Below are 15451 nucleotides of genomic sequence, written 5' to 3'. Positions count from 1 at the left end.
CGATTTTGATCCAAATCAGTCGAGTTGATTTCAAATCATGCATGCATTTCCTTGTTCGATGGTTTAATCAAGTTAATTTTAATTTCGGAAGTTGTCAATTGAATGAATCTTGCCGTGGAGCAGTCTGAAGGTGTGTTCTAATGTTACAGGACAGGACAGGACGACACATGAGAAGAAGGGTTGAGAACCCACCTTAAACAATTGACTACGATAGCCACATGGACTATAATGAATAATACACTGTACATGTACAGAATACAGAAGAACATCCAACCATGATCTTTTCTCACAGGTACAAACACGACACACTACCTCTTCCTTTCATGGATTTTGAGCTTCGTGATCTTTAATACACGAAGCAGTTCTCATCACCCTTTTTAGCTTCCGCAAAATGCCTAAAATCGGCTACTAGCGGAATCAGAAATGTAAATGGCTTTTCCACTCATTCCATCTCCCACGTATGTTTCGTCAGGAGTATTGCAATGTGGTGGAGTTGGCTCTGTGAGCTCTGTGAACTCAGATTCTTCGTCGATATCACTATGTCGATACAGCAGCTCACTAGCAGATCCATAACCCATAAGCCGATGAAGCTGCGAAGCTGTTCTATGCCTGCCATTTATCTGGATATTTACTGGTGGTTCGGCATCAGTAGTATAGCTGATGCCAAGAGAGAGCCCATAGTCTTCCGAGTAGGAAATTGGCTCCCCTTGAGATCTATCATCCGAGGGAAAATTAGATACCTTGTATCTGATAGTAGTGTCCGTACTGCTATCCACCTCACTACTTGTAAGATTGTCAACATCATTGGCAGTATGAGGAATTCCATGATCTCGGGCTCTGAAAGAAAACTCAAGAACTTTGGAGCAAGCACCGCACTGCAGCTTGTTCAATCCTTTCCTCGCTACGAGAAAATTGATAGGAAGCTGAAGTAGCTGAAAGCAATTGTAGCAGATGACGAAGGGAGCACCACTTACGATGGGACGACAATGTCGCTTGGGCTGCTGCCTTCTCATCTCGTTGGATGGCTTCTCTGGCTCATGCTTGATCTGAGGCTTGTGATGACATGGTGTATGCACTCCCGGACTCAAGGTGTTACAGGGTATGCTAGATGTGTTACGGTGGCAAGACCTGTAACCTCTGTTGCGGCAGCACATCGATGTTTGGCAATGCAAGCAGGGACTGAGATGAGGCAACACTGAAGGGATGTCATTGAATCTGTGTGGTCGAGGAACACCCTTTTTATGGCAGTGTGGTTTCGGAGGAAGCCGGACTAAAGCTGAATCAAGCTGCTTTGCATGGATTTCTTCTTGGTGAGATCCTCCCTTGCCTTCGTCGGATTTATCGAATATTCCGTTGATTTCCTCTCTCAATTCGTCGACCTTCTTCAGAATCTCCATTTGAATGTGTTCAAGCGAATTGAGCTCAGCCGGTGGGCTGCCATTTCGATCGTTGGCTGAACCCTTCGGCAACTCTGCATCATCCATTGGGAGCGATCTCAAATGCCCATCATTTTCTTTGGCTGAACCCTTCAGCAACTCTGCATCCGTTGGGAGCGATCTCAAATGCCCATCATTTTCTTTGGCTGAACCCTTCAGCAACTCTGCATCCATTGGAAGCGATCTCAAATGCCCATCATTTTCTGGTTCCAACCAGTTCTGGACCGAATGGAAGTCTTCTGAGTTAAGAGAGGTATCTTTGCTTACATAACCTTTGTTTTCTGTAGACAATTTATTTGCATTTGAATCAAACCTGTCAGCATCAGCTGACTTCTCGATCGATGGCTTTTGTGAAACTTCTTGAACTTGAACTTGTGTGCCTGCACTCATCTTATTAACCTCTTCTCCTTTATGTGCGTTGGTAGTATCTTCCGAATCCTGAACTTTCCTTTGTCTGAAAGTTCTTCTAGATACTGGTATACGCTTACGAGGAGCATCAGTATTGGAGACACCTTTGGCGGAAGATACACTGTCATCATTTGCATTAGAATTTCTGGTAGCTGATCTTAAGATATTGCCATGTCTGTCATGATCACTCCTGTTACTCCAATTGTCCTCCGATGATGCAGTTTCTCTAAGGCTAGAGGATTCGTTAGAATCTTGTGTCCTCTCACTCATCTTCAAGTTTTCATGACCTTGTTGACGAGCGTCTGAAGACCTATCCACTTCATTCAGAGAGTGATCAAGATCAATTCTCTCATTAGTAAGCTTAAGAGACTCCGAGTCCAAGCCTCTCTCTTCTTGATTCTCCAATTCATCTCCTTTCTTATAACAATTGTTTGAAGCATCCACAGAAGATGATTGTGGATTTGGAGAGTCCGCACTCTGTACTCGATCATTTGTTGCACAAACAGCCGTTTCATTCTTAGATTGCAATCCATTGTCCATGGAGCCACAATCTGGTCGGTTCTCCGATTTGTTCTCCGGCAGTGGGACGATGATATCTTTCCTGGTAGCATTGTAGTGCTTTGCTGCAGATAGCATAAAATGTTTTCAGAATTCTTTTCTAGGAATACAAGAGATCAATTAGTAGTAAGATCTAACCTCGCAGAGTCGTGCCACATTCGCCACACTGGTACACGGGAACATTGGCAAATTCAGTAAGAAGCTTCTTGCATCTTGGACATCTTACGAAGCGGAATGGTGGGACGGTGGTGGCCATGGCCGCCAGTATACACTAGTCAGAGATTTTCAGTAAGGCGTGCAGGATTTGCTGCGATGTGCCACCCTCACATGATGAAACAACTACCGAATTCGACTGATGAAGTTACTGTAAGCAGCCTTCTTCCTATTATTTTCCCCAGAATCTCTAGACTCTTTCAGATTGTGGAACGGCAAGCTTTTATTTGTTAGATAAATATCCTTGACCTATTTCATAGAATCAATGTACAAGATTAGTCGGTACATCTTTGGGGTCATAAAATTATCTCAAGGTGCTTAACTTTAAAGTAACAAGAAAACATCAACTCAAACAAATGAATTTGGAGCTTATCACAATTAATAGTACGGGCCTCTTAAACCACAAATGGCATGTAGTAGCAGCAAATATCATAAGAAATGAATTAAGTGAAGTTACAAAGTAGTGCAAGTTATGATGTAAAACAAGAGAAAGGGAAGAAGCAGTGCAAGAGCAAAAGCAATGCTTCCCAGAACAAAATTTAGGATCCTACTATGCAGAAGATGATCAGAACCGGTAACTCATCACAAAAAGAAAAAAGATTCATGTAGAGACCAAAATACTAACAGAAACCCCGCAAAGATTAATCCACTCGACCAAGAAATCACCAAACCCTAAAAAATCAGATGTACAAGGAGTACTAAAGGGCTTTGAAGTCCACTAGTTGCCCCTACAGTATAATTTGGACGAAGTCAAACTGCGAGATACCCGGTTTATCCAAATGCAAGAAAAGTGGAACCCTAGAAGTCCAAGTAAAAAACTCCAAGCTCAAATTAACCACAAAAGAATCGAACGACAAAGGAAAATGAAAGATTTTTCTCGTTCTGTTTCCTTCCAAATCACTTAGAGTAGCAGCTAAATAACCAGCTTGAGGATTCTTGAATCTGTTTAGAGATGATCTTCGATCAATTTTTTTCCCATTTCTGGTCGCCCAATCAATGAATCACTCAATCAAGAACATGGGATCCCAGAAAGACCCAAAGAATTCAATAGGACCGAGCAAACCAAACCAAGAATTCACTCGTCCAAACAGACAATAATCAAATTAATACCGAGAAAGTGTCAACATTTACGCAAAAGGAGTAGCTTAGTTAGAGGAAAGTACCTGGGAGATCAGACGCTCTCTGCAACCTTGTTCTTCTTCCTCCTTTGTCTCTGCTCCTTGCTACCCTTTTTCCTTGTTTCCTTCCTTCCTACCGCTTGTGCGGAGTTCTCGAATCGTGCGTGCGTGTGCGGAGGCGTCTGAGAATCCCAAGGGGGACACACGAAGAATAAGAATAAGGAGAGGACTGACCGTTTCCACGATTACGTGGTCAGTTTGACCAAGAAAGTCTTCAGCTGTCCGCGTTTTCACAGCTGGTCAATCCCACAATTCTTTTTCTTATATATATTATTAATTCCATATTATCACCCATCCAATTGCATATTGGTAATATCAGATAATTTTTAGTGTGGAAAATAACTAGAAATTTTGACTAAATGCAACCTCAAACTTGGCTTGGAGTCCAAGCAAATGCAACCTCTTTATGACGACCGGTTCATAATTAGTCCAAAGCACGAGGTCGTATATGTTATTTACCAGACGACCTACTTCGACCTCCTCGTAGTATATGATGACACGAAGATTGTTTAGTTATTAGTCCGAAGCACGAGGGCGTATATGTCATTGAGAAGATGATGGCCTACTTCGTGATTAGTACAAAGTACGAGGGCGTATTCGTTAATAACCAGAGATGGTCTGCTTCCGCCTCCTCGTAATATGATGATGAGATGAGAGCCTCCGTGACTCGTGCATATGAGGACCCTTTAGTAATTCGTTCAAAGTACGAGGGCGTACATGCCAATGATCAGAAGAAGAAGACATTCTGACAGCACTGCCCGCTTCGGATCTCGAGGACTGGTTAGTAAGTAGAACAAAGAACGAGTGCGTATATGTCAATAAACAGATGACGGTCGACTTCGGCTTTCCCTTGTGTAAAACGACGGAGAGTGGTTGGTGATTAGGCTAAGGGACGAGGGTGTATATGTCAATGAGGAGATGCGGCCGACGAAGACCACGTCTCCCCCGCCCGCCGCAGCTCGTGTGGTACGCGCAAACGTGGATGCGCCTCCAGAAGAAGGGACGGAGAAACGCGAAAAGAAAGGAGATGGGCCCACACGAGACGATCCACGCGCCAACGACGACCACGCGGACGACGAGAACGTCGAGGTCCCGTCTCCGAGCCCCACCGGGTATCGACGTGGGGTCCGGTCAGGAGAGCGCCGGCCACTAGCGCGCACTGGGATGCCTCGTCGACTGACGTCACCATGTCGGCCGCGTCACGTTGTGATACGCACGTCGACCGTCCACGTCTTGACCGATTCAGCGCTATATTTAAAGGACAGCAAACCCACGCAGGATTTATTTTTGTATTTATTTTTGACGTCACTGCTTTCTGGAAAATACTTCTATTTTTATTATTATTATTATTATTATTATTATTATTATTATTATTATTATTATTCAACACTCTTTAACCTTAAAAATATAAATATATTTTTATTTTATTTTATTATAAAAATAAATCATGTCAACCGATTTACTCTCGTCGTCATGTGCCACGTCATCTGATTGACTTATTTGTTCCCGTCCAATAAATTCGAGTTTGCTTTGATGTATGAATGATTTGATTCTATGACCACATAAAAAGTTAGATTGGATTTCGATGAAAGAAAAATACATATAATGTCAAAATTGATCGAGTCAATATTCACTATTCAGGAGAGAGAGAGGATTGGTTCAAACCAAATTCAAAGTTATCAAGATCGTATAGATATTAAAATTCCACTTATTTGTTTGTTTGGGTCAAATGAAAAGATGCCAATAGATCATTCGAGTAATCTACTCGCCAAATTCCTTATTTGTTTAATTATATACACTGATGAAATATAGAACAATGAAAGAAGTAAATAGTTATTACACCTCTATCACTAACTCTACTAACTTTAAGTGTCAAAAGTATCGTGTCGGGACATCTCTCGATATCAATCATTTGTGCAAAGTCCAAGTGTATCTAATAAATACCTCGAAACAATACTAAGCACTTTTGGATAAGACAAAGACATCCCTTGGGATGACCTCAAACTTTCCCCAACATATAAGCTATATCTCGGAATGATCCTGAACTTTCCATAGTAAATATGTCATACCTCCGGATTACCCTAAACTTTTCCGTAAAGACAATATGCCTTTTTGGATAACCCCAAACTTTCCCCAACAAATAAGACATCCTTTCGGACAACCCTAAACTTCTCCGAACAGACAAGCCATGAAACGTTCATGAGTCAATCGCCGTGAGCTAGCAACTTCTCGATAGTCCACTTACCACCCCCGACTGCCTGCTTACGGCGCCTCATCCACCTCCATATGAACCTCAGGACAGATCTATGGCTTTAGGAGCAAACAAGTCAACCTACTAGAATGATGAAAGCAATATAGATGTACATTGGCGGAAGATGGCATGGACCAAGTGGTGTTGGATGTGTAGCGGCGACAACGAAGCCCATGCAAAAGGATTTGGGCTCCGATTGAACATTCAATTGCACGGCCCATTAGCAAGTTATATTTGTGGCAGAGACATCTAAGATGATAACTGCGACAAATTTTTCGTCCTTATGCTTTATTTCTTAATTTATTTCCATCGTTCGACAAAAAATCACATCACCAATTATATCAATATATATATACATATACATATATATATACATATATATATGAGCATAGACGAAAAAAAAAAGCATTCATATCCGGATGAGTTTGTATTTATTATATTGAATGTTATTTATCGGTGAACAAATATATTGTGGCCGGTGAGTCCACAGGACTCGATTCACATGTCGGAAGGCTTCTACCAACTGAGTCCTCATCACTATTGCAATTACCAATGATGCGCAATGTCTCGACATGAAGAAGAAAGAAGGTTGGTTTGGATCGATATCAGCTCACCGGAAAATTTGACTAATGTGGTGGAATGACGAGTGGGAGACTTCCACTTTCATCACCAAATCACACAGCATCATATTTTGGACTGGTCTTACCACATGCAAAAGTCCATGAAAGCTCAACTTACGTGTTATAAAATTTTAGTATTTAGTAAAGATATGCATCGAAATGATCATGGATTGGCCAAAGGTGGATGGTTTGATCAAACATCTCTTTGCTGTGTGCTCACAAGTTTCTGGAAAAGTCATAGGACTGAGTCCTTGATTGTTCCATGACTTACCTGCTACAACATTATATTTGAATCTTAATGTCAATATCATGGTAAGTAAACTTAGTTCTCACCCATTTAAGGTCCTCATGGCTCCACCACCCTTCACAAACTCCAATGTTTCTTCTAAAAGAAAACTAAATTTTACTTAATGATATTGGTAAAATACAACCTTCAGAATTAATGAACGGATAACATCTAACTCTTATTGGTTCTTTTTTTATCTATAAAAAATAATTAAGATTTTTATCAGAATAATTAAGATTTTTCCTTAATTTAAGTGGTGTAATTTACATAACTATTATTGAGTTCTTTTGTTTTACTAAAATAGTAGGCTATATATATATATATCATTTATGTGGTTAGGTGCAACTACCAACTGACCAATTGATGAGCATTTGGTGCGTCCTCTTTCGCACTCCGACAAGCATTACGATTAGCGTGCGTCATAGAAACGTCAGCCGAAGGATTAAACCCAGCTTCCCTCACGTGCGCTTCACACGTAATCACGTTGCTGTTTAAGATGTGCGGGCCTCGGTTGTCCTTTCTCGTAATTTTGGTCGATCTCTTCGCTTGCGCTCGTTTCGTTCCCCTCCCACTCTCCCTCTCCCTCGTTTGCTGTCTCCGATCGCCGTACTTATTATATTCCCGTGTGCCTTTAGGTTTTGGACTAACTGCTCTGCGGCAGTGAAGTCAACCTCACGCCATCGGAGGAAAGCGAAGGCATCGCGAAAGAGTTAGGTAGAGAGGAGGATGTTCCCATCGGACCTTTTCCTCGGTCCTCCTCCTCCTCCTCCTCCTCTTCGACTCGGTCAGAAGACGAATCCCGCAAATCCCCACTCTTCCTCTCATTCTTTACTGCCTGTCGCGTCACTCCGCGGCACCCATGTTTTCTTGGCGCTCGGGTTGTCTCTCCGGCTTCGTGGTGAATGCTGCGATCTCCCCGCTGTGCGACCTGGCCTCGTTGTAAGTGGTTGGCGCTTCTCGAATCCCTTTTTTATTCTTCTTCTTATTTTTATGGGTTTAAGGGTTCTGATTGCCGATTCCTGGTAGACGAAGGGTAATATGAAGAATTTATCGCATTTGGTTTCTTTTATGGCTTTTAGAGTTCGGCGTGGACTGTGGTGATTTCTTCGTTAATTTTGTGATCTCGGGGCCGTTTGGCCTGAGATTGTAGCTTTGGATTTCGTGAACTATGGATTATTTTGTTTTTCTTTTTTGTCGTTTCAATCAGTTGGTTCGTGGTACGCGAGGGGTGATTCGACGTCCTAACTTAATTCTCGTATCTAGTTAAGTTTCTGGGTTTTACCGGGTTTCTTGGTAGGGGTTTGTAATGTTCGTCTGGCTAATTGAGTTCTGGATTAAAAATTTTCTTTGTCGTGGTTTTATTGGCTTTGATTGTTGATTTGTGGTAGTTGAGGAGTCATCTAAAGAAATAACATACTTTCTTTCAAAAAGTCTTGTGTTTATATATGTTTGTCTTTCTTGGGTTTCTTGATGGGTCGTGAGCTCTGGATTATTTTCTTTTGCTCCTTTTAATGTGGTTTTCATGGTTTTTATCTGTCGTACGAGAGGAGTGATTCGAAGTCATAACGTGCTCTTTTTGAAGAATTTCTTGCTCTAGTTTTTTCCGGGTTTCTTTATAGTGTCTATCTCGGGAGGATACCACTGTTCAAGGTTGTTATGGCGTAGAATTTTTGGTTTCTGGATTTTTTTTTGTTATTCGTTGTGGTTTTGGTGGTTGATTTGCGGAAGGCGAGGAATGATTATAGTCATACACTACATGCTTCCCATAATAACTTTTTGCATTTAGGTTTGTTTCTTGGGTTTCTCGGTTTCTTTTGGTAGGGTCTGGATCGGGAGGATGTCGCCGTTCAAGTTGGCTTTGGCATGGAGCCTTAGATTCTGGTTTATTGTTTTGTGGTTTTGATTGTTGAACTTTGATAGGTTCAGAGTGATCTGAAGTCATAACATGCTTTGTCTGAGAACTTATTTGTATATAGCAATATTTCCAGGGCTTTTGTGGTTTTCTGTAGGGTTTGGATTGGGAAGGATGCCACTGTTTATGGTTGCTATAACTTGGAGTTTTTGAGTTCTGTTTTTGTTTTTGTTGAGGTTTGGGTTGCTGATTTGTGATGCTTGAGGAGTGATTTGAAGAAATAACATGCTTTCTCTGAAGATTTTCTTGCATTTATATATGTTTTTCCATGTTTTTGCCATTGTTAAAGGTTGCATTGATGAAGTTTGTGAGATAAAATGAATTGCCCTTTTCTTCATTACTAAAATAAGTAATGATTTGGCTGCTACGCACATGTGGATATATAGGTAGGGCCCACAACATGAAGTATTTGCTTTGAGTTATTTGGTGGAATTTGTGTGACCTGTATGAGTTTCTGTGGTTTGTCTCTCTGATTACTGCATGTGGGTGGTTGTTTGGAAATAAGAGGAGCAACTCGTTGCTGCATAATTATTGATTAGTATTGTAAATAGTTATTTGAATTAGATGATGCAAATTTAACTCTGGAAGTAATTACTAAAATAAATAGTTTCCTGTAGAAATCATGAATATACCAGGAATTGATGTTGACCGATCCAATTTTTTCTCATGAAATCGGGTGTACCAAGGGAATTAATCTGAATTAGCTGGAAATTGGCTGTATCATTAATTTTCCTGCCAATTTTGATTTCGGTGATCCTAGGAAGAAGAGAGAAGTGGAGAGGAGAGAAGCATAGTAGGAGGGCTTGCCTTCTATGTTGCTGTACCCTTTGCCGGTTGCATTGGGATCGATGCCACGTCTCCTCTATGGCCACCACCAAATTTGCATGGATGGAAACCTAGATGAGAAGAGGAAGTTGTCCTACCTTCCAAAAAAGAAAGCTTTGGAAGAACTTTTTCTAGATATAATATATAAATTATAATATATGTGTTATGTGTGATATATGCTAGAATAAAGTACATAAATGCATAGTGCCTTGGTGGAAATTATATATATGTGTGTGTATATATATATATATAAATAGACATACTCATACATATACATACACATACACATACAAGTATATATATACATATATATATATGTATGTATATGTACATATACATACATATAAATAAATAAATGTATACATATACATATACATATACATATACATATACATGCACACACACACACTAAAAGTAGTTATATTTTATGTAATTGTAACTTGTAAGTTTAATTTGAAAATTTACATTAAAAGTCATTCTCAATTACAACTACTCCTTAATTTACCAATATGACACACCCTGTATAATGATCAAGTTTCTTAACATTGCCAATGGTCTCTAAAACACCGCATTCTGTTCACTGTTGGCACTTACATCTAGAGGTGCAATCAGGGACAGTTCTCAAGAGGATGATGATCCAGATCATTATCTAGCTTTGAGTGTTAAAATTTACATAGGCTGCTAATTGGTCTTGACGTCTTGTTGGAAGTCATTGATGACTTGTCTTGATTATGGTTTTCCTTCTGTTATATGAAGTCTTGACTATGGTTTAATACAAGTCCAGTGTGTAGATATCTTATGTTGTAACATGTTGAAGTCTTGAAGCGGTACGACATCCATCTTCTTCTACCCTTTGAAGGAAACATCAATTAGTTATTAAAACCCTCTTGCTCTTCCCTTTGCTATAAACATCAAATAGTTTTAAATACCCATAGTACATTTTAAGTAAAAGGACATACCTATTGCATGAGGCTCCCGCTAATATGAGGTTTGGTGAGAGTCAATGGACCTTACCTCCAAAATATATTTAGAGAGGTTATTTCCATGACTTGATTCCTAGGAGTAACCTTATCGTTGTACCAAGATCCACCCTCTGCATACTATATTTGAAGTAGATTGTAAATATTAACATCCTGTTACAAATTGTTTTTCATGCACTATTTGCATCAATTTAATTAATTGTAGTCCTAATTTTTACTGTTAATAGTGTTTTAATCAATTACACTTTATGCTGTGAGTTTCAAAATTTTATTTTTGGCCTTCTTGTCCTATTGACTTGTTCAGTAAAGTGGAGTGTACTCGAATAAAAGATGTAGCTTAGTATCTGCCAGACTAATTTGCAACGTCTTTACATATTGCAGATGAACCTGATTTCTGGGGAATTCAAAACTTCTTCTAGGAAGCATTAAGATGTCTACCACTAAATATTTCTTCTTTGTGGCTGCCTTGGCTGCTTTATCTTTTAAGTTTCTGCAACTTACAGGAGCACAACTCACTGATCCATCAGAAGGTGAATCCATGTCCTGGTGATTCGAAGATGCATGTATAATCTTATTATTATGAATGCCATTTTTAATACTTCATTAATTGATTATGTCAGTGCAATAACTATTTTTTTTGGGTGCAATAACTCGGTTAGAAAGGCTATTTTTTTTCTTATAATTGTAAAATAGTCGTGCTGAATTGGTATGTTGAAAATTGAAACATTCTCTACGACTCTTCGAAAGAATTTTTATATCTTGAACGATGATTACAGATTTGGGTATCAGACTGATACAAGTTTGGTCCATACCGACATATCGAGGCACGATATGCCGTTATGTACCATGGTACTAAGAGTTCCATGTTCTTGACATTGTTTTGGGGGATTGAGTTGAAGAATTTAAAATAATTTTTTTCTTTTTTCTTGAAAGCCTTAAAGTTATTATTTGCAGAATATCAATAACTATACTAAATTTAAGTAATAGTGTTTAACATTGTTCTTAAATACAAATTTGGTTTGTGTATACAGGCATGATTAATTTATATCAGTTAGCCATTGGAAAATTAAGTTGAATTGGTCAATGTTATCGACAAACTTCCAGCACAGTAGAGCCTGTAAACTAACTAGCATGAATAATTATGCATGGTACTTAATCGAGGTTCCTCACAATTGTAGAAGTGACACTCTTGTTGAAGATGGAAACCTTTATTTGCCACATATTGACCAACGTGTTTTTGGGGTTCACGAAGAGTGCTCCCTGATTTACTTCTGCTTGCTAGTTCAAAGAAATTTGATTCCTCGTTAGATTTTGTTGGTTTGGGTTTAGGCTTCTAGCTTGTTCTTATGAGATATTGCTTACTGAACTAGGATTCTAACCTCAAAAGTTGGTTGTGGATCTTCTACCATAGTTACCTAAAGTTTGTTTGTTTTTTTTTCCTTCTGTGATAAGATTTAAGAATATAAATCAGATCAAGTCTCATCTACAGGCTTAAGCTTTTAGACACAATGACATTGATCATAAATTTATGATATCAAGTGGAAGGTCCTGTGTTCAAAATTATCCAACTCACACTTAAAATGTATATCTCCGAACAATTCACCAACCATCATTGATATAGGGAACATAGGAGATTCATAACTATATTTATAAACTGTCAAAGTGTTGAAAACTAAGGTAATTTTTATTTGAGCTTCAGCATTTATTTTGTATATATCTGAGTTATCTATAACAAATTGTAAATATATCTTCAGTAATTCCTTGCTATTTGTTTAATATAATAGTCCTTATATTTCTATATTTAAGAAATCACTATTATACATTTAATAGGATTTGTCTCGTATGCATCTAATTTTTTGTTGATATTTCTTGATTATGACACAACAGTATATTTTATATCATTTTATATAATTATTATAATTCTTATTATTATCTTTTGTTTTACCTATTGTGCATATCTTTAACTTTTAGCTAGTACTTTAGGATCATGGATCATGTGGAACTGCTGTGCTGAAAGCCCATAATGTCATCATTGTTTGTTTAAAATTTAAATTGAAAGTATTTCTAGTGATTTATGCAACAACGAAAATTATTTCAAGAATTAAATATATTTAATTATATTATCCATGTGCACATTATCTTAGAGTAATTTGATTGTAGATTAAGAGTTGCTTGTACTTGCCTAGAATATAATTTGATTTACTTGTTTTATCCTGATCTGCAGTTAGTGCTTTGAAGGCTATTAGGAATCGTCTGATTGATCCTCTGGGCAAACTAAACAATTGGGAAGTTGGAGATCCTTGCACATCAAATTGGACAGGGGTGATATGTTATAATTTGACATTAAGCGATGGATATCTACATGTCATAGAGTTGTATGACCAAGGATTGTTCTTTGTTCTTTTATTGAGTTTTTTATTCCAAGTACAAATGACTATGTTTGGCATGAAATATTAGTTATGATAAGCTTTGAGTGTAATTTTTTTGTGAGATCTATTTTGCATATGGTATTATAGATTTTCTTTATATTAAATCTGCACGTGCAAAGCAAGTACTCTGTTACTTATAATGCATTTCACTGCACCAAGTTGTTAGCAGGAGTTGCTCAGTGATAAGTTGATTATTCAATCCATCTTCATTCTACCAGCTGTCCATGGTTAAATGTTGAGACAGAATTGTAACAGTTCTCTCAAATGCTTATTTTCCTATTTCAAGAATAGGCTGATCCATCTAGGTGCACTTTACTTATGGTATTTATAGAAGAAATCGGAAAAAAGGTGCACTGTCTCGGTGAATTACTTCTGAATAAATTCAGAAACCATATGTAAGAAGTAAGAACCATAGCATTTTGCACAAACAGCCATAGCATTGTTGCACAAACAGCCATTAATGTCTCGGAGATCAGACATTAATTCTGGCAACACAGAAGATGATTGTGGATTTGGAGAGTCCGCACTCTGTACTCGATCATTTGTTGCACAAACAGCCGTTTCATTCTTAGATTGCAATCCATTGTCCATGGAGCCACAATCTGGTCGGTTCTCCGGCAGTGGGACGATGATATCTTTCCTGGTAGCATTGTAGTGCTTTGCTGCAGATAGCATAAAATGTTTTCAGAATTCTTTTCTAGGAATACAAGAGATCAATTAGTAGTAAGATCTAACCTCGCAGAGTCGTGCCACATTCGCCACACTGGTACACGGGAACATTGGCAAATTCAGTAAGAAGCTTCTTGCATCTTGGACATCTTACGATGCGGAATGGTGGGACGGTGGTGGCCATGGCCGCCAGTATACACTAGTCAGAGATTTTCAGTAAGGCGTGCAGGATTTGCTGCGATGTGCCACCCTCACATGATGAAACAACTACCGAATTCGACTGATGAAGTTACTGTAAGCAGCCTTCTTCCTATTATTTTCCCCAGAATCTCTAGACTCTTTCAGATTGTGGAACGGCTAGCTTTTATTTGTTAGATAAATATCCTTGACCTATTTCATAGAATCAATGTACAAGATTAGTCGGTACATCTTTGGGGTCATAAAATTATCTCAAGGTGCTTAACTTTAAAGTAACAAGAAAACATCAACTCAAACAAATGAATTTGGAGCTTATCACAATTAATAGTACGGGCCTCTTAAACCACAAATGGCATGTAGTAGCAGCAAATATCATAAGAAATGAATTAAGTGAAGTTACAAAGTAGTGCAAGTTATGATGTAAAACAAGAGAAAGGGAAGAAGCAGTGCAAGAGCAAAAGCAATGCTTCCCAGAACAAAATTTAGGATCCTACTATGCAGAAGATGATCAGAACCGGTAACTCATCACAAAAAGAAAAAAGATTCATGTAGAGACCAAAATACTAACAGAAACCCCGCAAAGATTAATCCACTCGACCAAGAAATCACCAAACCCTAAAAAATCAGATGTACAAGGAGTACTAAAGGGCTTTGAAGTCCACTAGTTGCCCCTACAGTATAATTTGGACGAAGTCAAACTGCGAGATACCCGGTTTATCCAAATGCAAGAAAAGTGGAACCCTAGAAGTCCAAGTAAAAAACTCCAAGCTCAAATTAACCACAAAAGAATCGAACGACAAAGGAAAATGAAAGATTTTTCTCGTTCTGTTTCCTTCCAAATCACTTAGAGTAGCAGCTAAATAACCAGCTTGAGGATTCTTGAATCTGTTTAGAGATGATCTTCGATCAATTTTTTTCCCATTTCTGGTCGCCCAATCAATGAATCACTCAATCAAGAACATGGGATCCCAGAAAGACCCAAAGAATTCAATAGGACCGAGCAAACCAAACCAAGAATTCACTCGTCCAAACAGACAATAATCAAATTAATACCGAGAAAGTGTCAACATTTACGCAAAAGGAGTAGCTTAGTTAGAGGAAAGTACCTGGGAGATCAGACGCTCTCTGCAACCTTGTTCTTCTTCCTCCTTTGTCTCTGCTCCTTGCTACCCTTTTTCCTTGTTTCCTTCCTTCCTACCGCTTGTGCGGAGTTCTCGAATCGTGCGTGCGTGTGCGGAGGCGTCTGAGAATCCCAAGGGGGACACACGAAGAATAAGAATAAGGAGAGGACTGACCGTTTCCACGATTACGTGGTCAGTTTGACCAAGAAAGTCTTCAGCTGTCCGCGTTTTCACAGCTGGTCAATCCCACAATTCTTTTTCTTATATATATTATTAATTCCATATTATCACCCATCCAATTGCATATTGGTAATATCAGATAATTTTTAGTGTGGAAAATAACTAGAAATTTTGACTAAATGCAACC

General features: G+C 38.7%; 1 protein-coding gene and 2 long non-coding RNA genes across 3 annotated transcripts; 1 reads left to right on the top strand and 2 right to left on the bottom strand.

Annotated features, from left to right (window-relative positions):
• Window positions 1-168: 168 nt before the first annotated feature.
• Window positions 169-3934, bottom strand: LOC135641137 (uncharacterized). Its single transcript, XM_065156215.1, has 3 exons — window positions 3779-3934; window positions 2541-2864; window positions 169-2467 (listed from the first exon to the last, which is right to left on the bottom strand). The coding sequence occupies exons 2-3, from the start codon at window positions 2656-2658 to the stop codon at window positions 396-398; spliced, it is 2190 nt and encodes a 729-aa protein (XP_065012287.1). The 5' UTR covers window positions 2659-2864; window positions 3779-3934; the 3' UTR covers window positions 169-395.
• Window positions 3935-7491: 3557 nt separating this feature from the next.
• Window positions 7492-13157, top strand: LOC135639712 (uncharacterized). The gene is made up of 3 exons (XR_010497016.1): window positions 7492-7889; window positions 11049-11197; window positions 12892-13157. It is a non-coding gene; the product is annotated as an uncharacterized LOC135639712 (long non-coding RNA).
• A 241-nt stretch (window positions 13158-13398) lies between these two features.
• On the bottom strand, window positions 13399-15226 carry LOC135639713 (uncharacterized). Its single transcript, XR_010497017.1, has 3 exons — window positions 15070-15226; window positions 13832-14155; window positions 13399-13758 (listed from the first exon to the last, which is right to left on the bottom strand). It is a non-coding gene; the product is annotated as an uncharacterized LOC135639713 (long non-coding RNA).
• Between the last annotated feature and the right edge of the window lie 225 nt (window positions 15227-15451).

Source organism: Musa acuminata, chromosome BXJ3-6 (genome assembly GCF_036884655.1).
Source record: "Musa acuminata AAA Group cultivar baxijiao chromosome BXJ3-6, Cavendish_Baxijiao_AAA, whole genome shotgun sequence".
Lineage (NCBI taxonomy): Eukaryota > Viridiplantae > Streptophyta > Magnoliopsida > Zingiberales > Musaceae > Musa > Musa acuminata.
Note: the sequence above shows the minus strand (reverse complement) of the source record. Positions and strands in the feature narration are given on the sequence as shown.

Excerpts from the sequence above, each read along its gene's own strand:
- LOC135641137 (XM_065156215.1), bottom strand. The coding sequence starts at position 2,658 with ATGGCCACCACCGTCCCACCATTCCGCTTCGTAAGATGTCCAAGATGC. Across the intron at positions 2,468-2,540 it reads ATGTGGCACGACTCTGCGAG|CAAAGCACTACAATGCTACC; the intron begins GTTAGATCTTAC and ends TGCTATCTGCAG.